This window comes from Syngnathus typhle, linkage group LG6 (genome assembly GCF_033458585.1).
Source record: "Syngnathus typhle isolate RoL2023-S1 ecotype Sweden linkage group LG6, RoL_Styp_1.0, whole genome shotgun sequence".
Lineage (NCBI taxonomy): Eukaryota > Metazoa > Chordata > Actinopteri > Syngnathiformes > Syngnathidae > Syngnathus > Syngnathus typhle.
The window spans coordinates 2,234,625-2,260,366 of NC_083743.1; the positions used below are offsets into that span (position 1 = coordinate 2,234,625).

The window sequence follows — 25,742 nt, forward strand, 5'->3', positions numbered from 1 at the left end:
TGGAGTTTAAAATGGCTTTTGTGTCGGTCGGTCGGGGTCTTCCGGTTGCCCCTGCCGCACTCCTGGCAAAGCTGGAAAGCAGCTTAGCGCTCCATGCCCACGTGTCATCCAGACATCCTCTCGAGACAAACACTCCAGGGTTCTTGGAGCGCGGAGGAACGCACGCTCTCTAGGTCAAAGACTTGTTCCTCGCATAATCGGCCGACAGAGGCGCTTGTCTCGGGCCAAAGAGAATCTTGTGCGTCCGGTGGCGGCATATTGGCCGGCTCTTTTCGGACGCCCCCCCGAGGGCTCGTCAGCTTTTGAGGCCGACGGCTGCCGCTCTCACAAAAAAAGGCATCCTTGTCTTCTCTTAGCGCTTAACTTCACAAGCTAGCCGGCCGGCCGGCCGGCGCAAGGTCTTCCACCGGCTCGTCGCAGCATGGGAAGTCCTGCCGACAGCCGGTGGGATGCGTTCCACCCACCCACCCCAGACTATATTTTCACAAAAAGGGAACGTGGCCGCTGAGCCGGCGATGATACAGTCTGGCGGAAGTGGCGCCGTCTCCAAAAATGGATCGCTTCCTGCTGTCATGAGTCACCGGTTCCTTTCACCGATATCAAACCCAAATTGAATGAGCACAACAGCTTGTAGCAAAAGCAATAACGTCTCGTTGTTGTTGTTTTTCTTCCTGAAAGAACATCGGCCCGCTCAACTCACAAATGTTGACGTTATTATCGCACAGCTGGAGCAGTGTTAGGGTCGCCGTGACCTCACTTGTTTGAAAGTGCAAACAACAAAACTGCTTAATACTTGAATTGAAAATCAAATCGTCTCTTCTTCGTCAACATTGTGAGATGAGTTTGAAATAAAAAATTTAAAAAATAGTTTGTAGTGTACGGTTATTTGCCCTTTAAAGGATGAATGGAGGCAAATCTCCTCATTTTTAAATGTGATAATTTGCTTCTGCTTGTGGCAGAATCTCCTTTGCTAGCCAAAAACATGCTGACGTAAGGATATTTTAACGATACAAAGCAAACGTATCGTAAGCAGGAAAGTCGATGTTGATCTTATTCCACACGTGTGGCGGCGTGCAGGAGCAGCGCTATGGTTTCTCCCCTTCATTAGCCTCCTTTCCTCCCGCCGATCCTGGCCCACACGCTCGAGTCGTAGAAGTTGTCAGGCCGAGTAATGCCGCAGGAGGCGTGTAACATGGAGGGGGGGGGGGAAAATCCAAAGTGTGTCGCATGCACTTTCATTCCCTCTAGAAAAGAAATAATGAAGTACACGGTCCGGGCTCACCGCAGGAAGCGTAATTTGGTTTGTGCCGCTGACAGGTTATGCCGGGCGCTGCTCGGAACATGATTTATTTGCGCCGCTGTATCGCTCCCAACTAATTGGCCATTAGCCACTTCCCGTCCACGAGGCGTGTAGAATGCGTGGAAGCTGAATCCGACTCGGATCTTTCATTCCCAAAGGTTGCCGTGCTGTCCATGTTTTTCTTTGCATTGTGGCCTAAAAGGCGTACGTGCCATCTTTACATTGAGTCAACAGGGAGTCAAGGGAGCTGCTTCAATTGGCTGGGAAACAAGTGTGCTCACTCCCACAACAGTCCAACCCCCCCTAACCCCCTTTTTTTTAAATCTGTGCCAGTTTTCAAAAAATCCCAAAAGAATTCAAACTTGTTCACAGCTGCTCTCATCTTTCCCCTCTCAGCTTCGCAATTGTGGGCCAATTCCAAAATCTATCCAAGCTGTGTGTGGTAGGCAGATTTGTAAATCTGCCACCTCACCACCACCCGGCGGCGCGTCAAGCCCATAAAATCGACTCTTGATGGTTGCTTTCCCCCTTCTGCAAATTTATTGCCCTGGAGTTGTAAAGTGCGTCTCGGGCCGCTTGGCAACCTGCCAAGCAATATCCGGGCGCCCGCCCCGTAAAAGCCGAGCCATTCCTGGGTGACGGGGACGCTCATCTGGCGACAGCTGCGCGAGTAACGGCGAACCAGACACGCCGGTAAATTCAAGTGGTAACGTCTCGGAGGGTCTTAGGAGCTTTCAGAGCTTCATTAACACTTTTGGAGCCATGGCAACATTCACAGGATTTGCCATTGACTTGGGTGATGGGAGGTCATTTCAAATTGTCGGCTTCGAGAGCTTCAATTACAGAAGGCGGCGTGAGAAAACGCTTTTTATTGGCATTACGCGGGTGTCCACCGTGTTAGCCCCTCTCATCAGGTGGGATTGGACGTACCTTTCAGCTCTTGGTCGCTCGCCGAGACCTCGCTATTGACCGCTCGTCTCGGCCCGGTATCAGCACGGTGGCCAGGAAAAAATGTTTTCGTCGCGACTGTAAATAGTTTGGTTTTTACGAGGAGCCCATCGTGTGTATCTGCTTCATTTCCAAAATCTGTGCCTATATTGCAAATGGCGGCCGTCTGACAGAACCTCGCATTTCCCGGCAGCCCACCTTGAAGACGACTAGTGATTTACAAGTTGTCCCGTCGCCAATAAAGCGAATGTCGCCGAGCGGATGTCGCCGAGCGGATGGCGAATGTCGTCGAGCGGATGTCGCCGAGCGAATGGATGCCCCCTCGCTGCGCCGCTTTGATGATCGCTTGCGACGGCCGGCCCAGGTGCCGGAATAACTTTGGACCCGTCGGACAGCTGGCGCCGGCCGGCCGGCCGCGGCAAAGGAGGGCTCGGAGGCTCAATAATGAGGCCGACGCCAGATCGGCCCCATCTGTTTGCGTAGCACTCGCAGATGAGCAAAGGTCTCCGGGAAGCCCTCGCGGGGGCCTTCCAGAACCGAGGACTTATCTGTTCCGCGCCGTACGGCCGCCGTGCCGCAAATGCCGACCTTTTTCAGAACCGAGAGTGCGAGAGATCATGATAACGTTAGTGGACATGTAAAATGATCTCTCCTGGTGTAGGTCACAAAGAAGGAGATTAGCACCTGCGTTGGTATCTTGTGAGCTACGATGTGTTCTGTTCTTTGTGATTCGGCCGCCTTGAATTTACTCAGTGGAAGCATCATGAATAATCCAAAAGGTCCACCCACGTGGATCGATTGGCCAAGTATTTCCTGGTTTGAACCTGCTTCTTCCTCCTGGAGGGTCTTTCCCCCGCGCTCGTCCATCTCCACGCTTTTATTGCATTTCATCGATCAGCGCCGGAGCTCCAATAAAGACTTGACTTTTGCTGTTGCTCGCAAAGCGCCTGATTTCCTCAAGGTGCGAAAAACATCCGTAAACGGTGCTAGCAAAACGTTGACGCCGTTCAAGAATGCAAACGGATTCATCTCCGTGCTCCGGAGACAAACTTGCCACTTGTTTAGCTAAAGGTCAGGCCAGATTTGCGTGTTCGCATTTGCTTCAAGTCGCAACATGGCGTGCATCTCTATGGCAACGATGCGTAGGAGCCATCCCGAGCCCGCACCTGCCGTAAAGAAAGGCTGCCGTGAAGTTTGTGGAGGCAGCTCGCAGCTTTTCATCTGCTGAGCCGACACCGTGCCGGCCGGGCCAGAGGTCTTTGGGGATGGCTTCTCTCGGCTAAAAGCGCCGTTGGTCTGCCTGTGTGCGTGTGAGGATTTCTTTCTTTTTCTTTCTAGCGAGTGTTTTCTGTTCGGATGTTTGTCCACAAAAGCGGAGGCTGCTTTCAAAGGGTCCCGCCAGATGGCTGCGCTTTCTCCTTCCGAGCCATTTATGGAAATGGCAGAGTCAAAAGTGTCAACAGCGTGTCAAAAAGCTCAAGTGAAATCCGAGACTTGAAGGCCAAAGCAAAGAAAAAGGATGAAAAGATGTCGACTGCTTTAAAGTAACACAGCGTTTTGAAACCGTGACCCTTGTTATCGAGCTTCTCTCCCTCTCTTTTTTGTTTTTCAGCGTAAATAACTCTCAATCCTTCCAAAACAACAACCCCCCTTGTTCTCACCCAAAAAATATCAAGTCCTATCTTTCCTTTGTTGTTTTAATGTATGAAAAGTAATATATCATCAACTGTGCCAGACACCAAATTGGAATTGGATCTGTAAACCCTCCCTCCAATGTGAATCCAGTTTAAGATGAAAACCAAAGCCGACCTTCAGTGCAGAATGGACTGATGGATTGTGCCAGGTTGAAGTCGGAAATGGAACGCCAGGTGATCCACTGTGTGTGTGCATTCAAGTAGCGGACGTACAAGCCGGTGTGCTAGCAGCTAAAGGCTTGTCCAAAGACGTCGCCACTTACTTGAAGGGTTTCAAGGGTTTCTCTCATTTTGTCAGCACGTATGCTGACCTTCTTCATTTCGCCATCCTTCTTCTACGCTTTTGTCAGACCGTATGACTTTCGACAATTTTAGGAAAAAGAAATTCAACCAGGGGGCCAACTAAAGCAAGGTCAAGATGGCGGTTGATGATCAATCACCAAGTGCAATTTTGATTGGCCGCGATAGACTTCCTGACCAGATTTTGAAACGCTCGTTTGAAATCTACAGCTCACGAAAAACAAACAAAAGAATTTGTCCCATTGTGAGGGGAGCTCAATTGAGTTTTGACCTCCTTCAGCTGGAAATATGCGCTCACGTTGTCAATACCAACGCGAAAGTGAATAAGGCATATTGCCAAGTCATTCCGAAGGAATTAGCCAGCCTCCCCGCCGAGCAGGTAGAAATCAAGTGCCGTTCGTATGTACCAGAGCAAATTGCCGTTTCGGAGAATCCATGGACTTACGGCATCAAGTCAAATCAACGACTGAGTGCTTTTCCATTTAGGCCAGCCACATGATTGTACAGTGCAAAAATTGGGGCTTTTTGGGGAAATTGGGGAAAAACGGACTCTCTAAAGTATTGGAATGAACGCCTTTGAGGTGCTTTGAATAATCCAGTGATAGTCAAATCTCATCTGGAGCCATAAAAGTGTGCTAACAAACAAACTGTGCGGTTTTAACCTGCTTGTTTGCCAGCTACTGAGCCAGCTAACTAGTCTTTATATACACGTCCGGCCATTCTATTAAAGCTGACTGACTATTTTGGGGGGAGCTGAGTCCTTTTTTAAAGGACAGGCGGCCTATGAAAAGACGTTTAGCGTCTTGCATTCAATTGAAGTCGGTGCAGCGCTCCGGTGTTATTTGTTTTGCGAGCACAGCTAGGAATCCTTCACGCTTGATTGATTGAAAAGGTGTTATTATGGTCGTTGTCAAAAAGGGCAATTTTGTCCCAAACCCACGCGGTTGGTCTTTCAATATAAAAATGGAGCCCCTGAGGCGAAAGAAATAAGTCAACCATTTTTTGATGTAAAGTTCAGCAAACAGCTTGTTTCTACCTACAACAACAACAAAAAGTCTTCATGATTGTTTCTAAATCTACATCTTATTACTGACATTGAGAAGCCCATTTGTTTTGTCATTTTATTTCATATCTTTTGCCAAGTTTGATTGCAGTCTTTTGAATTTCGATGTAGATTGCTATTATGTCGCACCTCTTTTGACAAGGCACTTGCGAGTGGAAAAGATGTGAAAGTCGTCTCATTCATCATTTGTTGGCGTTGCCGTGACACCGCCGCCGCCGCCGCCGCCGCCGCCGCCTATTAAATCAAGGTTTTCAAAATGACTGCGCTTTGCAATCTTTTTTCTTGTCGTTGTAACATTTACAAGCTTGCGCCGCCATAAAGTGCTTCAATTGGGACACGGCGTAGGAGGAGTTCAATTGGCTTTCTTGTTGGTGCTGCCATATCACCTTCTGGAGTTGGCGCTGAAAGAGTTTCGACGTTGTGTTTTGAAGCCATATGAACGAAAGAAAGAGAGAAAGAAAGAGAAATTCTTGTCTGGACACATTATGACTTGTGCCGTTGGCTTCACACATGATAAAACAGCAATCACACAAATGAAAATAGAGGCAGGCACATCACGTCGAATGAAACGTATGTGCGGATGCTCGGCCTTTCAATATTCACACTCATTTATTTCGCATTTTACGAGCAGGTTGTATAAGAAGATTAAGTACGGCGTCAGAAAAAAAAAGGCAACGTGTACAGATACGGGCGCACTGCGTAATGACCAATCGTAAAAAGTCAAGTCTTTGCACATTACGTGTGTGTGTATTTTGGAGGAATGGAGTGTCTTTCTGAAGCCGTGTGACACGCCCGTGAGCACAAGGCGTCGTGTCGCCGTCACGCACACAAAATACGATGATCATCTCCAGAAATGTTATCTTGTTCACTTGCTCTGGAACGCAAATGATATGATACGGCATCGTTTTGGAATGGAAACAATGGCAGTGCTGCAACGTTGAAATGGAATTCGAAAGGAATAATAAAAGTTTCTCCTCCCAAAAGCCACATTGTCTTTGGCGCTTACAAAGCGACACAAATAAAGGCTAATCGTTATGATGCTGAATAATTAAATACATGAAACTAGATGATGGATGGATGGATGGAATAAATGAACAATAAATAAATACATAAATGCACAACTGCATAAATGAACAAATTGTTTCCTCTCCTCTGCTATCCAACCTTTTTGCTCCCGAGTAAAAGCAAGTGTTTCTATAAAACAAAGCATTTTTCTGCTCTCCCAAAGCAAATGTGCCTTACCTGCCGTTTAGCGGGCCGCTCGGCCGATTCCGCCCCAGGGTGTGAGCGCCTGAGCGCAATGGGATGAAGCGCAGCGGTTCCACGGGTTAGTTACGCGCCGGTCGTCCCGGGAGACTTGCTCACGGCTCGCCGATGGCCAGATAGCGGCTCACGCTGCGCTTCTCAGCGGCCCAGAAGATTGCTTGTCCGCCCGTCCGCCTCGATTACTTTCTCACCGCTTTCTTATCTGGCTCCCGTTGACGTGCTTTGTTTCGCCGTCGGTACGGCGCTCATCCGTCTCGCCGACCTTCTGGATTAATTCATGGGAGTTCTTCCAGGATGTTCTCGAGCGCTACCTCCATTCCGAGTGACTTGTCAACTGGCCTAGATGTGAGAAGGTGAAGTCTGACTGAACACTTATGACATGTGGGACCCCTCAAGGCTCTGTCATTGGAACCTTTATGTTGAACTCGGATGCTTCAGCTGTTGAATCCGGCCGGATTGAAAGAAATACGTTGACTTGTTCTGTTGAGTGTGTATTTGGAGAACCCTTTCCCTCGTTGGTGGTTTTGAACGAAAACAAAGGACTCTTTTTGCTGCGGCTGTGTTTGAGCGATACTCGGGAAAAGTGCTGCATGTGTGAAAATGCAGCCAGAACACGCAGAGGCCGAGGCAGTGCACGGCCGCCTCCCAAAGTGCCTCCTCTGCAAACGTGTCACCGGACTGATGATGGATGGATGGAGGGATGGATGGAGGGATGGGCACGCTTCTCACATATCGGCAAAGAGGAAGTGGTCGTTTCAACAGGGATGGCGTCAAATCAAAAGTTCTGAACGTGCTTAGGGAAGTTGTACGGCAAGCCAAAGTGTCGCTCCAACCGACGCTCCAGACAAACGAGCGAGGCTGATGAAAGTCATCAAGGTGGAAATTGGACATTTTCCACTCTTTGCCGTCCTGGCAGCTGTCTTCCAAATTGGGCCTCGCGGGAATGATTAACTTTGTTATCAGCATTTTTTTTTTTTCCCCCACTCCCTTTTTTGAGCTCTTAATTGTTTGCGTCACACACTTTATGATCAACGTTTCAAACTAAGTGTCAGAGTTTCCATAGTGTTGGGTTGACCGTTCAGACAGGAGCATGAAATTCTTGTAAATGCGGCGGCGGCGGCGGCGGCGGGGGAATTAAGCTTTGCTCAAGATGCTGCGTGAGATGCTGCTTGTTACGGAAGAAGAAGGAAAAAGTCAGCCATGTTTGGGACAAATCAGCCTGGCTGTGGTTTGGATGGCACACCTGACTGAAATTTTGCCTCAAAATGCTCACCTGATGAAACGATGTAAAAAGAAAGTGAAACTAAGACTTGTTGTTGCCGTGGAAACAAGCGGCATGATTCAAGAGCGTGCACCATCGGCAAGAAAAATGGCTGAGGAGTGACTGGGCAAAATGTGTGTGTTTGCGAGTGGCTGATATGCTGCTTGAGAGCGGATTTGCGCAATTATCTGCTTTGCTTGCAAGACGTTCTATTCAATCCAAATGTTTCCTCCTGGTAATTATGGCTGTGTCTAACCTGCTGTTTTCTCCCCTCCCCTCACGCTATCAGTGGAAGGGACAAAAAGCAAAGCCAGAGGTGAGTTATTGCCTCCATTTTCTCGCTACATGATTGATGCCGCGCAGCGCTAGCCATGAAGCGCGCGTGGCGGTGGCGGCGGCGGCGGCAAAGCGTTTGCTTTCTCTCGACTTGACTGTTATTCTTCCGCAAGACCGCTTCAAGGGCATGGGGTGCACCTTTGGTGTCATTTTCACTCGGAACGTGCTTAATGGTCGCAAATCGTATTGAGTCACACCTCGTATGTAAGGGGGCCGTGCCGTGCCGTGCCGTGCCGTGCCGTGCCGTGCCGCGCCGTGCCGCGCCGTGCCGTACCGCGCCGCGCCGCCTTTCCACATCTGTGATTAGTTTCTCAATGTGTTCTTATATATAGCTGATGGATGACCCTAAAAACTCTTTTAAACTTTTTTTTTAACTTTCCCTGCTAACAGCTTAATGAAGAAAGCTGTGGCAAAAACACTTTTTGTCTTTTTGGATTTGAAAGTCAGCGCATGAAAACCTGTCACCGTTTTTCTCCGTTTCATCTTTCTTTCCAGCCAATTGTGTAATATAGTTCACAATCGGGAGACAATAGTGTTTTCATGACCCACTTTCCGAAGTGGATATATTGTCTTCCCCCCCCCCCCCACCCCCACTCTTCTTTCTGCTGCACAGACACACACAAAGACAATAAGAAGTAAGTCTCCTCCCCTCCACGATATTTATTGCCAGCCCGACCGACCCTTTTGTCTCCCCGCGGCGTCAAATCACAGGGGAGGACTTTGTTGGCTTACTCCGTTTGCAACCTCCAAAAACAAAAATGTCCACTTTGACGGAGAGCGCGCCTCATTGCATTGTTTTCTTTTTAATGGGCTCTTTAACATTTTAATGAACTCATTAAACATTTGCACTGACTGCAAAGCACGTAGGTGGATCCGACTGATGAAAGCCTTCACGGATAACAAATGGATGCCGGCCAAAATAACCTTGTGCGGGTTAATACCAAACTGACACGCAACTAGACCTTTGAAAGAAAAAGATAATAATAATACTACTGTAATGTTGCATATGTTAAAAGAAGTCTTCAAGAGCCAGTTAAAATAAGGCCCCCATAAATTGCACAGGTTGGAATGAGACGACGGAAAAATATCCAATAAATCCTCCAAAAGCGAAAAGTAGACCACCATAAATCCAGAGGGCGAAAAAGCAAACTCGACGACCGTAAATCCACCAAAAGCCGCGCAGGTCAAAACCGAACTTGCACTCCAGATCAAAATGGAAGAGAGACGGAGTCCGTTTGTAACGTGGCCAAAAGGCACCCTCGCCCTCGCCTGGGCTTTTACCACCATTGCGAATGGATTTTCCGTAACCGTATCAGCGGGATATGGGAAAGGCGCCATTGCAAAGGGCAACTTTGCAGACATGCCTCACTCTGGACAGGTCATTTAGCGATGAGCTCCCGCTAATGGAGCCGAGCCAGATTCAGTGCTAATTAGCTAACGTCCTTAAAGACTTCTTCAATCTTTCCAATCAAGGAGAGCTATGGCTTAGCGGCGAGACTTTATTGCCCGAGTGTCGGCGTTAACAACTTTCCTGTCGACGTGAGCGATGACCGGCGCCGACAAATATGACTGAGCTTTCTCTCGTTATTGCAACGATTTAGCCGCGATATGGGGTTATTCCTCTTTGGGCCAGGCACCGAAGGTCAGTGAAGGTGACACGGCGGGTGGAGCTGTTGTGTTGCCTTCAAGGAGAAGCGGAGAACTGGAAAGTAAAAAAAGATGGAATCGAGCATGTCTTATGTGTCTGTTCTACGAGGCAGGGGCGGTTATCAACACTTTGCAGTTAATGAACATGTCATATCGGCACATGATCCTCATGATGAATGTGCTCGCTTTTAACACGCTGTTTGCATAATTGCTTCGCATTTTTATGCATTAGGGGGGAGGGCGGGCGTGCACGCCACGAGAACTTAGATAGGCTGCACTCGCTATACGAGCGAAAAAAAATCATGTGATCGCGGCATTGGCATCTTTATAGTCAAATTGAGCCTCGCCATCTTCTGTGTACGACCATTTGCCCTCCAGTTTTTCCAGTCTTTTTTAAGGCCATTGAACCTGCCACCGAGAAGTAGGTAAGGGCCTCCTACCGTTGAAAAAATAACAAACGCTCACAGAACTTTCCAGAACGGTTTCGAGGCGAAGTATGGTACCTTCTGGATTCCGAATCAGAATACATTCCTTCAAAAGCGTATTTCTCCCCCGTTCTTTCCATCTCTCATCCCTTCTCTCCTTGGTTACATTTAATTGCAAACACATATTAGGTCAATTCCTATTTTGCCGAGCTGCGGCGCCAACGATAACCGAGGCGTGGTGCTGCTGTTTAAACACGGGAAGCTGTTAGCTGTCTGAAATTGCTTTCGGCGGCCGTGTTTGCGGGTTCAAGTCTGGCCGTCGCCGGCCGAGGCCGCTGGAGGAGTCATCGATTTCATTAGAAGTGTAAGAACACCTTTATTTGCAGCCATAGAAATGATGAAAAGCTTGGAGTGAAGGTTAAGTGAGAATAAGTGCCGTGACTTTCCCCAGGATGCTTATTAGAAGTCAACCGGATTCATAAGATTGGGATTCCTTTGACCAGATTGCCGTCGAGAGTGTGCTCACGTTACAATAAGATTGGCCGGTCTGAAAAGGAGGGGATCCAGATGGCAACCAATCCGACAGAAAATGGCGGTTTATCGTATCGTTTTGATCAAATGTCGAAATATTTGCCGCCGGATTTTGTGGGTACTTTTTATCGTTGAGAAAAAAACAAGAAACAAGAAACAAGTTTTTCTTTGTGTTCCGGACAATAATAAAACCTTCCAGGCCCATGTTTTTGGGTTGCTACGGATTTAGCCGACCGTATTGATCGATAATAAAGATATCAATCAATGGATCGTGCGTCCCGAGCTAGTCTCGGAGGGGCGACATTTGGCAGGCTCTCGGTGCCCCGACAGCGAAATCCGGCCATCTTTCATCTTGAGCCGAGGCTCACGAAAAGGCCAAGAGGCGTGCCCGCGGAGCAAACGCTGCACTCGTAAAATTGCCGGCGGAGCAAAAGGTCATCCGAATGGCTCGGTGGAAGCCATTGATACCAGCTTGACACGGCTCCGATGAAGAGCGCCCATCAAAAGTCATTGATGCAAGGTGATGATGACACTGTTGATTTACTTTCTTCACATCTTCTTGCCAATTTGATTTATCGGTTGGCGCGATGATACCGAAAATGACATTCGGCGATCCTCAGATGACCAAACTACAGACTCGAAATGTTTAGCATGACCGAATTGCATCAGATTGTATTGCACAAGGAGAATTCAAGTGCTCTTGGCACGGAGCCTTGAGGTGCGCCTTTTTACATGATGCATCCGTCGGGGTGATGCAAATTCCCACCGACGCGAGCCAAAAATATTCAAGTCGATTCATCACGGCGCTTTGATGGCGTCTGCTCTCGCCGGAGATGAACTTTAGGGAACTCGGCACGGTTATATGAAGTGTCGACGGTAAAGCTCGCCTTGTTGGGATTTCTTTGAAGAGCTTAGAGAGCGCTATAGATCAACACCAGCTAGTTTTGATGCCAAGGATAATGACAGTTGGCGTTGGCGGTGAACTTCTATAGCGCTCGCTGAACGGCGTGATTCTAAGAAGATGTCAGGAAGAAAATCTTGTTGTCAGAGGAGCGAGCAGCCTCGCGTGGCGGTGAGTCACCGGGGAGACGGCAAACTGTTATTCCTTGTTCTTGCCGCGCGCCACCAGGGGCCCTCTGCGCTTTTTAATTAAATGGAATATTTATACAGCGTACGTGTCGAACCTGCCTCCCTCCCTCCCTCCCTCCCTCTGTTCCCCCAACATGCCGGCAAATGGGCCACGCCGTTTAGACTCGGCCAATTAATTACAATTTTGTCACGACACAGCATTAGCGGTGATTAATTCCTACATTCCCACGGGTGGATGTTCAAGGCGCAAAGATGGGAATATTTTTGTTTTTCTCGACATTAGCAACCATTCTATATGTTCCAGAGGCATCTAGCGCTAGCTCATCTTAGAAGAACCTCCCTCCCTCCCTCGCAACCATACCGCCCTCCCTCCCTCCCTCCCTCCCTCCCTCGCAGTGGTGCCCCAGCAAAAATGTCCTGGCTACATAGTGAGAAATGTTTTTTCCATTCATCGGCCCGGCGTTGCTGTTGATCTGCCCCGCCGGTGCGCCGGCGTACGCCACCGTCCTGCTGTATTGATATTCTCCACGTAGGTCAGAAAAAAATCAATAACACGCAAGTATCATCTTGCAACGCTCACACCGGCATGTGCAATACTTGATGTTGGGTCACAGAGTCCACTGACGCACGAACCAACAGCAGGAGGCTTTTTTTTCCTTTTTTGTCAGCGCCCTACTCGTCGTGTTGTTGGGCCCCTGAGCAGTGTCAAGTCACAATTCCTTGCCCAGAAACATATTGGGTGAACTTTAATATTGTAGAGCACTTTAAAAGGGACGCTCTGGGCCGCCGCCGTAGTGTGCATCAATTTGATCCTAAATCCCTTTTATTCAGGTCAAGTCCATGACGTTGGTTTCATTAACCATAATCAATTGGATTGAGCCAACCCAAATACTTTAAAATTAGAAGTGGAAATTCTTGACATGATTTTTTTCAAGTTCATAGGAATATTTATTTTTCGCAAGTCGCCCCAAGTAGATGATATCAAAAGTCCAATCATTTTTTCTTGTCAGATCTTGGCAGAGTAAAACTCTGCTAGCTGCTAATCATCGCTTTGCACCTGCAGCACGCCTCGAGTGCATCTGTTGCCGCCGTTTCCTCTCGTCAAATATTTGTGTTTACACAACGCCCCAGCCGAGCTCAACCTTCCCTCCCTCCCTCTCTCCCTCCCTCTCTCCCTCCCTCTCTCCCTCCCTCTCTCCCTCCCTCCCTCCCTCCCTCCCTCCCTCCCTCCCTCCCTCCAACTCATGTTTCAAACTGAAAATTTCACAACTCGGAGATGATTGAGGTTACCGAATGAGCACTCAAACAGGTGAGCTTTTCATTGTCTAATGAAGAACGATGCGCAAACGAGGTGAGCTTTTCATTGTCTAATGAAGAACGATGCGCAAACGAGCGTCTTACTTGACGGCGGTTTTGGCGCGCTCGCCGTCACCTGCAAGCGTTGCAAGCTGTCAACGAGCGGCATCCTTTCAGCGCACACCATACCCCAAAGACACTCCAACGCTCGCTCGCACGCTCTTGACACCGATTAGCCTCGGGCGCCCGCCCATATGAATTACGGTTTGGGGCGATGCATGGTCTCTGGTGAGCGCACTCTTTGTTCGGTGTGTCATCTTCAGAGGCCGAGAGGGCGGGCAGGCGGGCGACCTTGGCGTCTTTTGTCACGATGCTTTGCCTTCGAACCTTGACTGCGCTTTTAGATTGATTATGATTTCGTCACGCAAGACCTCCGAGGCATCCTGACAAAAAATGCCACCAGAAATGTCCATGTCTGAATCTACGCGGCTGAATGGGAGCGAATCATTGAAACGGCCGGCGGATTCAAAGCAGGACATGGCCGGATGCTTTAATGAGCAAAAATACCTGCCGGGATGAAGCTCTCATTGCTATTTTTAGTCGGCCCCCCGACGTGTCCCTGAGCTGACGAGCGACGTCCATCGGGACAATCGAGGTCAAGGAAGGTGCGCCGATCTTTGGGCGTCCTGGGAGGCGCCACGCTTTGGGCCTCCGGCGCTCACTCCACTGACTAATGAGGCGGGCAAGGGCGGCCGACGCGGTTAAGCGGCCGCCTCAATGTCACCTTGGGACGGGAGAGCCGCATTTCAGGAGCGCACCATGAGCGTCCGCCGCCGGAGACCTTGCAACCGGGACTGGTCTTTTCAACTTGCCAGCTCAGTTGAAAGATGTTCTGATCGTTTCCACAGGTGGCCAAGGTCAGTTCCCAATCACTCAGAACGTGACAGCGTTGGAGGGCTCGGCCGCCAACATGACCTGCCGGGTGGACTTCAACGATAACACCTCCCTCCAGTGGTCCAACCCCGCGCAGCAGACGCTCTTCTTCGGTGACAAGAAAGGTGAGGACGTGAAAGCAAAGGATGAAAATGTTTCCAGCCTCCATTTGAGAGATTTTGGCCAGCTCTGTCCAAAGACACTTTTGCAGCTTTCATAGGAGTAGTTGATGATGATAAAACATCTGCTGCTTTGTCTTTAAATAACACCAAAAGTAGCCTGAAGCCAAGTATTCCGGGGCCAGAAAAGATTCAAATGACCTTTCAACAGCTGTATTGGTGTCTTTTTTTTTTTTAATGACTTAAAAGTTATGCGTATTATTAAGTGACTGCTGGGGAGAGCTGAAGACAAAATCTGATCTTTGGCCTTTGGATAATTTGTTCCATTTGAATTCAGCTCTGACAAATGAGGATGAAAAAAGCCCAAAGACTTATTTGATGTGATGAGAGAAGCGATGGGGGGAAAAAAAGGATAAAGGCATATGCGTCTGTCTTGAGAAATTCAAAGCCGGATGTTCGGTTGGCATGTGCGGCGTGCGGCGTCATTTGGCGCATCTAATTGGGACATTGGCGCTGGATCGCCAAAGGCCAGCGACCGCCTTGTAGTCATCAAACGGCCGTTACACGCTAAATGAAAGCCTTAAGGTGTGCGCCCAAACATTCATTAGCGCCGCCGAGGCTAGCGTCATTAGCCCGCGGTCGCCATTGCTGTCGGGAAACGGCGTTGTTGGGAATGCTATCGACAGCCTTGGATCGGCCAATCGATTGCATTTCTTTGACAACTCCCGAGACCTTGTTTAAAAAAAAAAAAAAAAAAAAAAAACTGGAAATATCAGTCCTGACTTTTTTGGGGTTTTTGCAGAACAGGTTTTAACTGGCTGGATGAATGTTTCTCCGTCCGTCATCAAGTATTTGATGGACTTGGTACGGCAGACTAAATGCGCCTTGCAGCGAGCGTAGCGTGTCAGGCTTCCATTTATCCTCGGTGAATTTGCGCGAGTGGCAGCACATAAAGTACTCGTATTAAACGTGAGGCGTTTCTTCGACGTTTTCTTCCCAGTCGTGTGGCGGAGAATTAACTCTGCCAGGCAGATGGGTCGCTGTGAACGCAAGGTGTTTCATCTCATAAATACATCTTGGCAAATGTTTCACGATGATACGATTACGGCCCGCAAAAAAAAAAAAAAAATGAAAAGATCAGCATTCTGTCAAGAAATACGCACACATTGAAATGCGTCTGCCCCTTTGCAAACATTTTGTATTGACACTTTTCCTGTGTCGCTTTGCCAAAGGAAAGTGTGATTTCATTTTTCGTTTTGTTTCGAGGCGCTGCATGGCCACTGTTTGACGTTACAAACATTTTTTTTTTTTATGTTCCTGTTTCAAGCCAGGCTTGGGGAGTTAGGCTTCCAAAAATGAAACCTTGCAATTTCCCCGTTTGCTTTCAAGCTGGACGTCGCCGCCATCGTTCCGCTCGTCGTCTGTCAGGTCCGATATTACGCAAAGGGGCATGAGAGAAACAAACAGCGAAGAATTCAAAGCAATAAATGAACTGGGAAAGCGCTTTCCCCGGAAAATGTGACAAAGCAGTAAAGTAGAAAAACGAGAGGGCCAGGAAATTGATAAGTGAGGAAAGTGAAAGTAGAACCGAGAAAAAACGTGTGTCTAGATCTATCTGTCAGAGCGTCTTTGCTTTTTCAATGTCCTTAGGGGACTAGTCCTGCTGTCTGTTTTAGTCATCGGACGGCCTTGGCGCCATTTTGTGGCGTGTTTGAGCTGCAGCGCATGTACAAGGTCATCCATCGTGGCACATTTACGTCTCCCTCCGGTGGGAAATGAACCTTTTCATCACATTGATTTCCTCAAGAGCGCGCTAAAACAATCCTTGTCACGCACGCTGACATTTGCCTCTGATTGTGACGGATCTCCGCTGCCGAGAAGCTAAACCGGTAGCGGCGGGATTCCCTCGCCCGGGCCTCGTCTGACTCGTACAGTGTTTTTTCGAATGCGTCGCTGGCTGAATATTTTTTTTTAGATTTGGTGTTTGTTGTAACTGAATAGTTTAAGTAGCTGCGTGCGTAGGAGGTTTCCGCTAAAAGTCTTCCCGTGAGTGAGAAATCAATGCAAGGTCTTTACGTAAAGAAATATTGTAATCTCAGACGGCGCTGAGATATTTCCCGATGGCCTGGCGGGTGGACGCTGGCTGCCGGCTGGCTGGCTGTTCCTGTCAGCCCTGGCTGGCCGGCTCACTGACTTTTTCTTGGGCTCGGTCCGAGCAGCTCTTCGGGACAACCGGATCGAGCTGGTGCGAGCGTCGTGGCAGGAGCTCACCATCCGCATCAACGACGTCAGCCTGGCCGACGAGGGCCAGTACACGTGCTCGCTCTTCACCATGCCCGTCAAGACCACCAAGGCCTTCCTCACCGTCTTAGGTCAGAGTTACAAACTTCTCCCACGTGCGCTCCGTCACATTGCGCGTGCGCTGCGTCCCAGGTGTGCCGGAGCGGCCCAAGATCACGGGCTTCACCAGCCCGGCCCTGGAAGGCGAGAGCATCAGCCTGACGTGCACCACGACGGGAAGCAAGCCGGCGGCCCAACTCCGGTGGTTCCGCAACGACAAGGAGGTCCAAGGTGGGTCATGTGTGGGGCAGCGTCTTATTTCAAAGTGACAATGAGCCCAAAGTATTGAAAGACGTGGCTGTTCCTCCCTCCTCCAAGAAAAGCCATTATGGACAAAAGAAATGCTCGTGGACTTAAACCATGAGCCTGAGGCTCCAAAACATCTGATTCTCTGATTTATTCTTTTCCTTCCACTTCTTAGTATGGAAAGGGTCAATTCTGTTCACGCTCTGCTGTCTCTATATGGTGTGGACGACGACGTTGTTTAGGTTCAAACAAGAGACAACGCGGAAGGAATATTTGTCACGCCTCGGCTGACGAAAAGATCCGAGAGCAGCAGATGGTGCGGTGATCACATAGAAGGCAGAAAGGCTGGCGCTCTCCCAGCTTTCTTTCATGGCTTTCTTCATTTCATCGGCAAGTCACAAAGAGCGACGTGACGCTTGCTCTTTCTTTATGGAAGTTTTCCCGCTTGAAAGCCCTTTCCTGGTGGTTCCGTCTGTCTGCTGTCCGTCCGTTTGGCGGCTTGGTCGGCGTGGCGTGGCGTGATTGATGGCAACGCGGCGCGGCGAGGAGGTGAAAGACTGGCCGCGTTGAGATGGCGCGCACGTAGATGCTCGGAGCGGGAGCCGTCCGTTTCTCTCGGTGGAGATGGCGTGCGCTTCCTTGAGCTCCTCGCCAGAAGTTGCCTCCAAAACTTGAACACGCCTGTGGCTAGTCAACACGGTATTCAGCCAGCGGCTGCTTATAGAAGCCAACCTCTATCTGCTTATTGAGAAGATTGGCCCCCCTTTTGGTGCAGCCTTCCTTGAGTCACCGGAATAGGAAGAAAGAAAAAAAAGTCTGGTTGGTGTCTGTTGTCAGGCCGTCGTCAAGCCGCTCGGGCAAAGACGGCGACGGCGAAGGCGCCTCGTCGTCAAAGCCACCCGCAGAACAAAGGCGGCGACTGGAGGGCTCGACTTAAAAACTTCATTTCCATGTCAAAGTGTCGCAGAGACGTCAGTCAGCGCTCCGGGATGGGAGGCTTTTGTAGGCGTGCTTTTAAAGCGTGTCTTTTACGCTCGGAGCGTGATGTTGTGCTGTCACTCAAATTGGCCCTCCTTGCTGGCTCATGGGGGGGGGGGGGGGGGGCGAGTTACGTCAGGCATAATAGCAGCAACACGTCGCATTTATTTCAGGCTCTGACTCTCAGTTTTGTTTCTTTTTCCCACCAGAGAAAGCAAGCCTTGTCGCCTTTCTTCTTATTTGCAGTGTGGAAAAGAAAGAAAGAAAGAAATACAAACAGACATGACAGAATAAAAAACCATTGAATATCAATTTAAAAAAAGCATTCCGTTTGTGACGGCCCAGCGACTGTAGATCCAGTCACAAGCAGACCGGCTCCATTCCGTCTGTGGTTCCTCCCTTCCGCAGGCACCACCGAGGTGACGGCCTCGGGCAAGTCGTTGACGGTGAGGAGCAGCCTGCGCTTCCAGGTGGAGCGAGGCGACGACCTCGTGGCCTACACCTGCATGGTGGAGCACGTCTCTCTGGCCAACCCTTACGTCACCACCGAAGTCCTGGAGGTCCACTGTGAGTCCCGCGCGCAGACGGATTAGCATTGAGAAGGAAATACGAGAATCCAGATTACACGAGCGTCTGCGGGTTGATTTTTGCTTTCCGGCGGGATTAGTGAGGATTAGCATGCAGGTAAGGGATTAGTAGAAGAAGACGGGCGTATTATAGCAGCTGCCCGATGCCTGGAGAGCCAGCTAACTGCTTTTGTTTGCAGATGCTCCCCATCTGGAGATCACACATTCGCTGATCATCCCGCAGGAGGGCCAGTACTTGAAGCTGGAGTGTGTTTCCAGAGGAAACCCCAGGTGGGTCACGCCAATGTGTCAAGGTGTCACGTGACTTGAGTGGAAATCAACTGGTTTGAATTCGAATATTCGTTTGGGTAGAAATCACTAGTCCATAACATCTGCTCTCTCTTCCGTTCACCCGATCCAGACCAGAATGGGTGGTGTGGTCCAAAGACGGCGGCGACCTGCCCGACGTGGAGCGCATGATCGTGGAGGGCCCGGAGCTCACCATCACCACGCTGAACAAAACCGACAACGGCACGTACCGCTGCGAGGCCAGCAACCAGCTGGGCACCAGCAGCGCCGAGTATAAACTCTTTGTATACGGTGAGAACAGGCTCCTCGCATTCCAACTCGACACCTTTCTTCTCTCCGCTCCGCTCGAGTCCATGTCACTGACGAGTAGAAACCTTGACGTTATGATTGACTTTGTGCGGAATTTTAAAAGCCATGGAAAGCTTTGCCTACGTCTGTTGAAAGGAAAATGAATTACTCTCTCAGGATGCCAGACACCGGTCTTCTCTCTCCCTTTTTTTTTTATTCATCTGCAATGCTTCACTTGACTCCATGTCATTGACCGCCTCAAATCAAGTGAGAAATCTCGGGTGTGAGTATTGACTGTGTACTGCATTTTAAAAGCCGCCTCGCCTCGCCTCGCGAGCTGCTGCTGCTGCTTTTTGAAAGCCTCCCTCCCTCCCGCCCGACACAGTGCCGAAACGGCGGCGTGGCAGTACGACACCTCCTCTCCATCCAAATGCGTCCGGCTCAAGTCAATAATGCAATCTATACGCCATTTTGCGGGACGATTCAGCTTTGCCTTGTTTTGGATGACGCCTGGGAAGCAACAATGCTTCCTCAGGACCTCCCATCACCTCAGGCTGACTCCTCAGATGGCCTCGGCCCGGAAGACTCATTGGCGGCACCCGAGAGGCAATAAATGTCACGGCCGCGCCCCGCCCGATTCATCACCGCCGCCCATTATGCGCCCTAATACGCTTTATTAAGCCAAGCGAGGCAACGCGCCGTGTCGTAATTACTCGGAGATGTCGGCGAGACGGCAGCAGATGCGGCGCGGTTAAGTACACTTGAGCGATGGCTGCGGCTCACGTCTGCAGCCACCGCCGTGTCCTCGTAAAGCGGCCGGCGGCCGGAAAGGGGGGTCCCCCTACTGTTGAGAAGAGGAACAGACTTTTGAGAGCTGTGCCAAATAGTCTTACAAAATGGCAGCCACAAATCATCAAACACGTCTTTTTTTGTTTGTTTTTAACATGTCCCCGTTAATGTCCATTTTTTTGACATTCTGTTCACGTCGAAATATAAAAAACATATGACAAAAATGGCACTTGTTTTTCACAGGACTGATCAAATAGTTCTTGACTGTTTTGTTTTGTGACTCGGTACGAGAATCCACAAACCAGGCACGCCAATAATTGTTAGACTTTCCTCGTCCGTGCACCTTTCCCGTGAAAAGCTTCTTTTTTTTTGTTCATTTTTCGTTTCCCCAACGACATTGCCGCATCAGGCAATCTCATTCCGTGTCCACGCGCCGCCTCGGCCAACGTGACACGGAGCGTGCGGCCGATGATGGATGAGCTAACAGAGCTAGAAAAGAGTCTGCTTTTATCAACTAGTAACCGGACGAGGAGCGCATTGAAAGTACACTAAAGCCAAGCCATGGTGGTGTGCGTAGATCATTTTTATATTATGTTCATTCAAACAGTTTGAATGTTCCACTGAGCAGGCACCGCCCATGCAAATGCTTTCGTTTGCCCTCAAGCACATCATCGAAAGGGAAGGCTCACTATTTGGCAAGCGGATTGTTGCTCTGATCAAGGTGCATGTACCGAAATGTGGCTTTTCAGCCGCTTGTCTGTCCCTCCATCCGCCCGTCCATTCATCCATCCATCCATCCATCCATCCATCCATCCATCCATCCACCCACCCATCCATCCATCCATCCATCCATCCATCCATCCATCCACCCATCCATCCACTGGAGCTACCTGCCATATTTCTCTGAATCCCAAGAACCAATGTCTTTACCTCATGTGTCAGACCCCAATGCCATGGGGCAGCACGGGCCCGACCACGCCCTGATCGGCGGCGTGGTAGCCGTGGTGGTTTTCATCACCTTGTGCTCGATCATCGTCCTGGGCCGCTACCTGGCCAGACATAAAGGTAAGAAGCCCAGCAAAATTTGCTTTTCCGCTCCTCCGTATCTGCCGATAACGTTTGTGCTATGATATTTGTTCCCTTTTTGCATGTGAGAAAAGCCCTCTGGACTTGCGTAAAGTGCTCTTGGGGGCCTTCTAGTGGCCGGCCACTGGGCTCCAAGCAGGTGCTTAGCTAGCTTCCGTCGTGGCGTCACAGTGAGCCGGCGTGTGTTTTCTGCCCAGGCACGTATCTAACGCACGAGGCCAAAGGCTCCGAGGACGCCCCCGACGCCGACACGGCCATCATCAACGCCGAAGGGAACCACATGCACGCCGAGGAGAAGAAGGAGTACTTCATTTAGGCTTTCCTTTTCTTTTTGGACTACAGACATGCAGATAGAAGCTGCCTCCGTGTCACGTCCTCCCTTTTTATTCATTTGTTTTACGCGTCGTCATTCACAGAGCTTTTTTTTTTTTCCCCTTCTTAATTTATGACACGTTCCAGCGATATCGGTGCCAGTCAAAGCTGTTTCTTTGTTCAACACGTTTGTTAGCAGCATTCGGGGAGTTTTTTTTTTCTTCTTTCTCCTCCACAATAGCGCAAAGCAAGATCCCAAAGTTGACCCTGAAACGCAAAATGTAGAAGCACAATCTTCAATAGATGAAAGGCTTTTTTTTGTTTTTGTTTTTTCCCCCGGGCCGGCATTTGAAAAAGCACAAATTTGCGAGGACGCCAACTGGTTCTTGACTCAGGATTCATAACGGGATCAGAGAGGAAACAAAGCGTTCGGTCCACCCCCACTAATGTGAAAGCCCCGACCGAGTAGGAGGAGGGGAGAGACACTTAACATGTGCATATTGCTGTTAAATACTTTTGCTAGAATGTGAATATCGGTGAAGAATATTGTTGATTATTTCCATCCCCGGCGCATTTGTTTATGGTTATTGGTGCTGTCCAATGAAAAGCACGTTAAAGAAGTATTCTGTGGCTCTCGGGCTCCCTGTAGCGCCACGAGAAAGAATCGTCGCCTTGTTATATTTCATTTTGAATATTTATTTGGATCCTATTTGTACAATTGATGGTGTATTTTATATGTAGGTCCTGTTAATTCATTCACTGCCATCGGTGGTGGCGACGCTATAATATTTGAATATTGGTCACGGTGGTGGTACTTGAAGAGCTTGAATACTTGTAGAAAGGATAAGAACCAGTGCGTTCCAATAGAAATCCATCACGTTCTTTGTTTAGCGGCTCACTTGGCGATACGAGCTTTTCCTTGGATAGCGACGGTGCTCTTTATCCGAGCTGTTCCGTAAGATTTTGCCGAAGGTATGTAAATACTATGTAAGTATTGAATTTTAGTCATGAAAAGTCAATAGTTCCAACTTGAGTTTCATAGCATTTTCCAACATGTTGTCGACGGACGGCTCTTTTCTTCTATAAAGGAGGCTGAGGGGCCACTCGCAAAGACAATGGAATGTGAATCAAGACATTTGACATGAGATGACATGTTATGAGACTACATTCGTATTAATAGGGAAAAAAACAGGGCCAAATGATTTGTGACCAATTTAAGGGGGAAAATGTCATCTTGTGAGAAAAGTGCGTCATACTCTTTTGGACTGTTCTGTTGAGGTCCAAATGGGAACTTTAACCTTCAGTCATGACTTGTAAAAAAAAAAAAGAAAAAATCCTTTTCAGTGTGTTCCTCATACTCTTCTTCAAACAGGGATTGTAACGGAGGGCAGAAAAAAGACAAAATGTATGTATTCATCACTTCCCATATAATACAGATATTCTACCTGTTATTCCAAAAGTCCTTTTTTTTTTTCCCTTCTTCTGTGACACCACCCCAAATGGACAAAAGGATCACCGTTATGGCCTTTGAGTTTGCTGCAAAAGCGTTGGTGAATCAAACGTCAGCTATCACTGTACAAAAAAAGGACCACCGACGCTCACCTTACTTCATCGTGACATAAAGAAGTCGTTTTGTATAAAAAAGAAAAAGACTTTTCAATTCGCTGTAAGTAATTTGCTTTTTATGAGGTTGGGGTAAATGTCTGGGTGCGAGAAAAAGTGAGATTTTTTTTTTTTTTTCCTTCTGCTTAATATTGAATATACATTTTTCAACTATGCCGATGTAAAGCTGAAGCGAGCAAAAAAATGTGGATTAAAATATGAATTTAAACGGAATACGTTGGCTTGTTGTGCTTTGAGTGTGCCGATGTTCAACGTCTGCTACTGCTAGCGCCGATGACATCGTGACAACTTGCTAGCTCGGAGGAAAAAAAGGATAGAAATGATAAGCGTTTCCGGTGAGGATTTTCTTACACGTTTGTATTCTTTTATTATTTTTTTTGGAGGCGATGTAAAGGAAGATCAAGTTTTGTCTATATTTATTGTTTTAGTAATAATGCTATTCATTGTTAAATATGTGACCGCTCTCTCTCTTTTAAAATTTGACATATCACAGAAAATGGTGACCCAGGCAAAAGTGAAGGGGAAAAAAAAGCTGTTGTCTCCTCTCCCAAACATTGGGTCGGCTTAATGTTGCATTTGCCCAGAATTCATTCTGCCACCTTTGTCGCCTCCAAGGTGACTAAATCTTTGTGGACGACCCTGTGGAGCTGCATGTAGATGTGAGAAGCCCCAGACGACTGAGGAAAAGTGGAGGCGAGGCACTTTGTGATTTGGCATGGTGGTCAACTTTGCTGGGCTTTAATTGGAGGTGAAATGATTGCGCTTTATTGATCCCTCCCGCTGGGGGAAATGAGGTCATTAAAAAGAGCGCCGAGCGGACAAATGAGGGCTGGGCCGAATGGATAAAAGAAACAAAACGGTGGAAACAACGGTGGACATTCGCATTCTGCACGGCTCATTAGAGCAGGTTATTCTTCTAGGCTACATTCCGCTTTACCGCAAACAATTTGTGATTACGTTTAGCCACGGCGTGTCGGTCCCGATTGAAAAATATGTCGACACGTTCTGAGGTTAATCAGCGAATTGGCTGCTCCAATGGTTTTTGTAAATCAAATGGGCATTTCCAGCCGATGAAGCGGCGAGGACGGAGCCAAAGGCCTCTCCCAACGACAGCCGTCGTATGGCATATCTGCGCTCGTTAAGCAACGCCATTGACCTTGAGCTAATGTTTTGCTTCCCAGCTGAGAAACATTATCAACACCCTTTCTGGCCAACCATCTGCCCGTCCGTCCCCGATGCTCGCCTCGCCTCGTTTCGTGGCCGCCAAACAAGCAAGCAAACAAACAAACAAAGGCCCGCTATCGCTTTATTAAAAGCGCTCCGTTAAGCCCGAAATTGAGACAGCGGCTCGTAATGGCGCTGCTGCAAAATGGTGCTGAGAAGCCATTATCGTTTAGTAATTAGAGATGCGTCATGTCAGATGTTACAAAGAGAGAGAGAGAGAGAGAGAGATCTGTCAACACAGTAAGAGAATATCTTGGCCGAAGGTGACTTTCCACTTGTCAAACTAAAGCAAATGTCATTTTCAGTCAGACACGTGATTTGATGAAAGGTGTCAATCAAACACGATTCCCCACATGATTTGGATTGGAAAATTCTTACGTACAAACAGGAGGCTTACCAAACATTCTTCTTCTGATCACACTTAGATGGCGGCCGGTTTTGTCTGATTGCAAGCTCCGTGCGTTGTACTGACTTGAAAAGTTCTTTTTTCTCGATCTCACTCTGCGCTGTAGCTTAGTGACAAGCGGCCTAAGGCATGCAGCGACGGGAAAAGCTCCAAAGTGAGCATCTTGCAAGGCGGAATTAAGAGTCATTGCGCTTGTTTTCACCATCCGAGCACGTCAATTGCCTTGTGTAATTCGCCGGTGAAGGCAAGTCCAAAAAGGATGAAAGAAAAGATGGCAAGTTGAGCGGCGGAATGTGTTTTTAATTGCAGATTAGCGACGCCGAGCGAGCGACACAACTTCAAGTCGATCATCGTAACAATGCAGAGTGGAACGTTTTTGACTTTCTCACCATTTGGCAATATTTCTAGTCACTGAGCTGTGTATAGAAAATGGAAGTCTCGTACCTGCTGAATTGTTTACTAGGGGTGTAACGATACATCGATACACATCGATTAATCGATATAATGCTCTACGATTTATTGGTATCGATGCTAAAGGTAAACATCGATTTATATCGCCGTGTTTGACCTCGGACATTAGACGCGACTTTATTTTGAAATCCAGTTCATTGTTGCTTGCTTCCTCTTTCCGGCGTTGTTGTGTTGTGAGCAGAGCACGCACGTGAAAGGGGAGGGGACAACTAGTCCGCGGCTCCTGGGCTGCTGCTATGGCTAGTGTCCAAAAAGACGAGGAAATTTGCTCCCCTTTAGGCTTCAAGTCATTCGTTTGGAAGCACTTTGGATTCCAAAGAAAAGATGGCTCAACGGCCAAGACACGTGCAGTTTGTAAATCCTGCCATGCGGTGATCAAATATTCAGGGAGAACAAATCTCGCCGCACATTTAAAGAAAAAACACGACATCAAAGTTCAGTGTTAAAGTAAGCAATTTGTATACTACAATACTCTTGTCATTTCCTAAATAAAGAGTTTGCAGTACCTTGTTGATTTTGCGTATGAATTGTTATAAATCAGGATATTGTTATATATTTTTTACTAAAAAAAAAAAAAATATCGATCGTAGAGCACTATATCGCGATATATCGTGAATGAATCGCAGCAGGCTTTAAGATATCGGCAAATATCGTATCGTAGTTCTTTATATCGATATTATATCGTATCGTGACAAAACCCGCGATTTACACCCCTATTGTTTACCTTTTGCCTCGGTTCAGCGAGTGAATGCAGACGCTTAAAAGTTCTGCAGAGTCGACTTTTGGGGCTTTAGATGATTTTGACTTGCCGGCCGGTTTGCGATGGAAGCTCAAGTTTGTCAGATGATGTCGTCTTTCCAAGTGACACGGATGCCATATAAGAGAGGCAAAGCACG

At 48.3% G+C, this 25,742-nt stretch overlaps 1 protein-coding gene across 1 annotated transcript in view; it reads left to right on the forward strand.

Moving 5' to 3' along the window:
• Positions 1 to 22,929, forward strand: part of LOC133156184 (cell adhesion molecule 2-like) — a 39,632-nt gene extending 16,703 nt beyond the window's left edge. Inside the window, exons 2-10 of the mRNA XM_061281992.1 lie at positions 8,122 to 8,148; positions 14,065 to 14,214; positions 16,428 to 16,580; positions 16,642 to 16,779; positions 18,181 to 18,339; positions 18,539 to 18,629; positions 18,760 to 18,938; positions 20,667 to 20,789; positions 21,008 to 22,929. Of these exons, the coding sequence (XP_061137976.1) occupies positions 8,122 to 8,148; positions 14,065 to 14,214; positions 16,428 to 16,580; positions 16,642 to 16,779; positions 18,181 to 18,339; positions 18,539 to 18,629; positions 18,760 to 18,938; positions 20,667 to 20,789; positions 21,008 to 21,126 (1,139 nt within the window). The 3' untranslated portion in view covers positions 21,127 to 22,929. The remainder of the gene's footprint in view (positions 1 to 8,121; positions 8,149 to 14,064; positions 14,215 to 16,427; positions 16,581 to 16,641; positions 16,780 to 18,180; positions 18,340 to 18,538; positions 18,630 to 18,759; positions 18,939 to 20,666; positions 20,790 to 21,007) is intronic.
• The last annotated feature ends 2,813 nt before the right edge of the window (positions 22,930 to 25,742 follow it).